Source organism: Nicrophorus vespilloides, unplaced genomic scaffold (assembly GCF_001412225.1).
Source record: "Nicrophorus vespilloides isolate i.1.1-1 unplaced genomic scaffold, Nicve_v1.0, whole genome shotgun sequence".
Taxonomy (NCBI): Eukaryota; Metazoa; Arthropoda; class Insecta; order Coleoptera; family Silphidae; genus Nicrophorus; species Nicrophorus vespilloides.
In genome coordinates this window covers 9,286-15,119 of record NW_017099592.1, presented here as the reverse complement: position 1 = coordinate 15,119, position 5,834 = coordinate 9,286, and the positions used below count along the sequence as shown (strand labels likewise).

The following is a 5,834-nucleotide window of genomic DNA, read 5'->3' as shown; positions in this document are numbered from 1 at the left end:
TTCCTAATCTAAATTCAATTAGTTGCAGCGTTTAAAATTCCGCCACGTTATAATTTAATCCAAAGAGAATATTATCAATCGACAGGACACCTTTCCTGCTCAATATTGTTATTAACCTTTTGCAAACGTATATTTACAAATTCTAACAAAAAAAATCAACAACAACGAGAAAAAACATGATTCTGAACATTCCTGTCGCTGTCAATGTTGTTATTTTTAAGCAATTACATAGTTATTTATTGCAAAAGTTATGAAACTTTGTAATTCCTTTTCAAATGTCATGTTTTATGGTTGACGAAGGTTCGGTTTCGGTTTTTTATCGGATCGGACTGCTTTACATTTCAAATTATTTCATCAAACAGCAATCATTTAATTATTGGTTTCGCATCAAATCAAAAGATTTCAATTCAATTTGTTGCAATATTACATAAACAATGATTTTTATTTGAAAACGAATGATTTTATTTCTATTATTCAAAACAATAATTTCATTGTTTTACTTTAATGAAAGTAGAACTATTCTTAAAAATTGGTTTACAATTGAAAAAAAAAATACAATTTTATACAAAGAAATACAAATTTTCAATAACATTAATTTTCAATCTCAGAGTACAAGTAGAAATACTTATGTAATAAGATAGACTCAAAACATTTTGTAACAAATAATTTCTGTTTTAACAGTATTTTTGTAATCATAACAAAAAAAGTTATGGTTTTGTCACTAAATATTTTAATTAATATTCCAGAAGTATAATAATCGTTTATCTATAAAATATGTGCGAAGAGAAACAAAATATAAGTCAGAAGGTAACTTTACCTAAATCCTCAAGGGCAAAAACATAAAGCTAACTGCAAGGGTTGTTGCAGTTAACATTAAGCGTACGATTTAGAAGATCGTTATCAGCTACATCTTCTCGTTTTTCTTCATCTTCTTTTCCATTTACACTATTATAAGGGATGAAATCCCTGCATACATATTAGGAAACTGGTCTTGCAGCTTGTCAATCTCACCATATTTTCGTGCACGTCATTGTCCTTTTTGGCGAAAAAGATTTCTGGTCGTGTTTTATGACTTCCACGTAATAAATTTCCTTTCTTTGTGTCAGATTTGGGGTGTGATTTCGTATTTTTGTTCCTCTCTTATCGTCGTGTGTGCTTCGTGCGGCACATCACAATGCATTTCGAGTTATTTATTTTTTCTCTTATTGTTCCGTTTCCGTTCGTCCCTGACGAAAACGGAACAGCATTTTGAATTATATATATGTGTGTATGTATGTATACACACCTGTCTGCAAAAACTTGTTCACCAACGGAAATTTCGTGTATTCAAACTCGAAACAATTCAATCTTATAAACGTATTCACTCTTAGTTTTATCTAAATAAATTACGAAAGCAATAATAACCGTGCATGTAATTTTGTGGATAATGCAGTTTTGATGGAAAGAATTTGTATGCGTAATGCAATAACCATTGAAGAACGGTTACGCTGCAGATGAATCATACGGGTAATGGGTGTTTTGGATGTGTGCGATTGCGTAGATCTGAATATAAAAATAATGGGATGGAGTGAAACGATGATCCGAAATTGATATGGGATCATCGTTTTGATGATAAATAAATTGAGAAATGCGGTTTCGTACTGTTCCTTTCTTATAATTATAGGTTGTTTGCTTATGGAGCGGAGTGCTCGAGGTCTGCTGCTGTTGCTATTGCTATTGCATGGGTGTCGGGTTTTGAAAGGGACATTATGATTTTGAAATGGTTCTCTCTGACTCGGGCACCTCAAGAGCCGGAGATGATGGTTGGCGTTTTACTGTTGTTGTTGTTGTTTCTGTTGTTGGAGTGACTGAGATGTTGCCCATAGATATATGCATTATGTGCAAACATGAAATGAGCGAAAACCTATATTAAACACGACCTCTGAGAGAATTTATAAATTGAAATGGTATGTGTTTGTGTGTTTGTGTGTGCAGAATATTGCGATATTGGTGTTGTTGACCTCGCGGGTGGTGCTTCGCGGGGTTCTTCGGCCTCGCGTTGGCCGATGCATCGTAGGTGTGCAATATACAGTGAAACTTCTTCTAAAGGCGACCATTTCACTAAAATCATCAATTACGAAAATTGCGAGACTTTATTGAAACACGTACAGCCGAGTGTCAGGATCGTATAGATAATTTCTGGAATTCATAGCCATTGAATGTTAACCCTAAGACGATTTGTAAAATCTACAAAGATATTTTGATGTGTTAGAATTTATTGCAATACATAACAAAATTTAAATAATTTCTATGTAAATTTATGTTATGGTGCATAAAGAAATAAATGTACTTTTATTCGATTAATTAAAATTGATTGAAGAGTCAAGATAATTCCAGATTTCATGGTCATATGTGTAAACATTACATGGTTTTGAATTTATTTGCAATTAATTACAAGTTTATATAAACATACATTATTTCTGGATTATATAATCATTGCATGTAATTGTGCAGAAATAAATAAGTTGATTTTAATTTATTCGATGGAATTAATTGAAATACATTAGAAAAGTTAAGAAACAACAATCACTTGAAGTAAAAATAGATAAATTCAGATTTCCTAATCACTTAATTTTTGGTTTATAAATATTTGATTGTGATAATATTACTTACACTGAATCTGTATAGTCTATATACAATTGTATTTTATTTTATTTTATTAATGAGTGTTAAATTTGTTACAGAACTCGGACTAATGGCTCCGAGCACCAGGTCAAAGACACAATGATGATGCCCTCCCGGTCGACGCCGAACCTGCAGACGACGGCCCAGGAGAGAAGCGGCAAGTTCTACTACGAAACAACGACGACGAGGGATGAAGATTCTCCTCCTCCAGCACCGCCGGTCCGTGATTCCTCCAGCCTCCGCAGCGTCAAATATGGACCCGGTCACGAGAAGTTCCCATCGTGGCCGGTTCCGTCGGCCGCCGAGACGCCACAAGCTCTGCGTGTCCCGCCGAGCGGCGGTTCGCACCGCTCCAAGTCTTGGACTGACCACACAAATTATCCTAAAGAGAAGGTCGTGACCTACACCCGACCCTACATGAAGCGACAACATTCCTCGCATACTCAACAGGTAACTTATCAATTATTAAAGCCTCGCCTCGCCTCGCTTCGCCTCCTCCTCGTCTTCTTCTTCTTCTTATTCAACTACTTTAAAACCACCTTTTTGCAGAAACTCAAAACTGTATTGGAGAAATGCGAGAAGATTCCGCCAGAGGTGTACGAGTCTCGGTACGAGGGCAGACTATACCTGCCGCACGTGGACCGCGACGGAAAGCAGCTCGGAGACATGGATTACATGGTGCCATCGCCCCCGGAGAGGGACACCTGCAAACCGCAACTCACGCAGGCCGACCTGGAGGAGTACGCCAGGTCCTACCAGGACCCATCCATACAGGATAAGACTCACCTGCCGGAAACTACCGGTCTGGAGGAGTTCATCAAGTATGCAAGAAACTACGAGGCCTCGCTCTATCCGCAGAAAACTGAGGAGACGATGCTGATGCATCTGCACCAGAAGCAGCTGTCCTATGCACAGAGCGAAGGCTATCACAGCTACGTGTCCAGCACTGATTCAACTTCGACCCCGTTCCTGGATAGACTCAGGAGGGACAGCGAAGCCACCCGACACAATTCGTCCAACTGGGAGGACGAAACTGATAATAGCCGGAGAGAAGGAAGAGACAGCGTCGTAACAACAAGTTCTGGAAGCGCTTCCTCCAGCGAAACCCTCAAATGGCACGGCTCCATGAGCGACGTGTCCGTGGCCAGTTCCTCTTGCACCCATCTCGCCTCCAATAAGCAACTGATCGCTCATAGCGCCAGGGTGCAGACGCCTCAAAGGCATCACTCAGAGAGTGTCCTCTACATGGGAGGCGAACCGCAAGAGGGCTGGAAAGACAGGGAATCCAGAAACAACAACACCAACAAATTGAAACTATTCCCAGTCAACACGTACACAGTTCCAGAGCAACAGAGCCCCACGATCAGGTAACATTCAATTTAACTTTAATTGATGATCGTGCAAGTAAAACTGTTTATTTTTGCAGGCCGACCACGAACTCGTTATCAGTTGCGGACAGGATAAGCGAGTTGGAAAAGCAACAAAAGTTCTCCTATTTGGATCCGGAGAAGAAGCACAAGATTCCAGATCCCACACTGAAAGCTATACAAAAGAAAGCGCTTCTTTCGTTCTACGAGCGTCATCAGACTTCCAGCAAAAACAGCTGGCGCTCCGAGCCACAGCTCGCCCAAAGTCTTCAACCAGTTCCTCAGCCTCCGCCAAGATTCAAAGTTCAAGTACCATCTCGACGGGCATCCTCCGCCTCAGATTACGCTTCTAACAATAACTCGAAACGCAGTAGCGTCGCATCGATTTCCAAGAGTACCGAACACAACCAGAAGCTAATGCCGCGACACCAGCACAGCAACTCCTGCGGAAGTTTATCCACCGATCTCCTTGGACCGGTCATCGTCGGGCCATCGATATCAGTCGACGATTGGGTTCCGGAAAAGCCTCCGGATCGACCTCCGAAAAATCCGCATCTCAGAACCGCCTATCCGGACTTATTCACAGATCGAAGGGTTCCCAGCCCAGATCTACCGCCACCCTCGCCTCCTACAGTCTTAGAAGATGAAGTCTTCCACAACGACGATCCGCTGCCACCACCGCCCACCGAACTGGAAACCTCTGATTGGCAACATGAGTTCCATGATCGCTTAAGCAAAAGCACGGATGAACTGAAGCAAACCGTCGGGCTTCCTAGTCCTTCGAAAGCGTACTCTAGCACACGATATCCTTCCGGGAATCGTTTAACGTTGAACGGAAACGTGGCTGTGAGCCAAAAGGTATCGGATCAGTACAGAGCGGAACCCTTGAGGGCTCAACCATTGCACAAGGAGACTTCGAGGAGGTCTTTGCCTGCAGAAATCACAAGGAACCCGCAGAGGTCTTCAATAGCCGAAGGAACGATCAGAGAGGCTCCTCCTCCACTACAACCCAGGCAGATGAGGATCAATCAGAGCATGAGAGCTCGCATCACCGAGAACAGACCTGCTGGTATAGCTTTAAGGATGTCTCCTCCAAAAGACGATAAACTAAAGGACTCCAAAGTTGCCTTGGGATATTCCATGTAAGTGCTAATATTATTTAATTAATCGTATACATAAATCTTAAAAACAGAATTAAATTTAAATTTGAATCTGCGCATTATCCGTTGCCTATATACAACTTTTAGTATATTTGGTTGCCTACTTCATTTTTATGAACGCTTATATTTTTATTGAAAATTCAATAATCCTTATTTATTAATATATAATATACAGGAAATACATTCATTGTAAAAATAAATCAAAACTAAATTACAACAAAAGGAACATTCAAAATGTTTCAAAATTATTATGTTAATGCATTCATAGTCATTACATATTCATTTAAATTATAGTTATTTCTAATTGTAATATGGGTAATTACATTAGAAATGATTGTATTAAATCAAGGAAAAACATATATATTTATACGCAATATCTTAAAGGATATTTAACAATCACTTTTGCAAATGTAAGTTTATTTAATTGCTAATTTAATAGTAACGTGATTGAGGGTTTACTCTGAAAATATAAATATTTGTATTATTGCTTCAACTAAAGAACATTATAAATATAAATTGGTAATTCTTGATGGATTTTAATTTCTATTAAGACTGTTCTTAAGAGACAATGACCATGTTGTAAACAATGCGTTTCGTAACATTATTTCTCTATATTTTTAATACAAAAGCGGTAAATCGAAAA

The 5,834-nt window shown here is 39.1% G+C and overlaps 1 protein-coding gene across 1 annotated transcript in view; it reads left to right on the top strand.

The window, feature by feature from the left end:
* LOC108564834 (protein Shroom-like) overlaps nucleotides 1-5,174 on the top strand; it is a gene marked incomplete at its 3' end in the record, with an annotated part of 5,425 nt that extends 251 nt beyond the window's left edge. Inside the window, 3 exon segments of the mRNA XM_017923991.1 lie at nucleotides 2,724-3,114; nucleotides 3,214-4,031; nucleotides 4,091-5,174. Coding sequence (XP_017779480.1) covers nucleotides 2,764-3,114; nucleotides 3,214-4,031; nucleotides 4,091-5,174 — 2,253 coding nt within the window.
* Nucleotides 5,175-5,834: the final 660 nt, after the last annotated feature.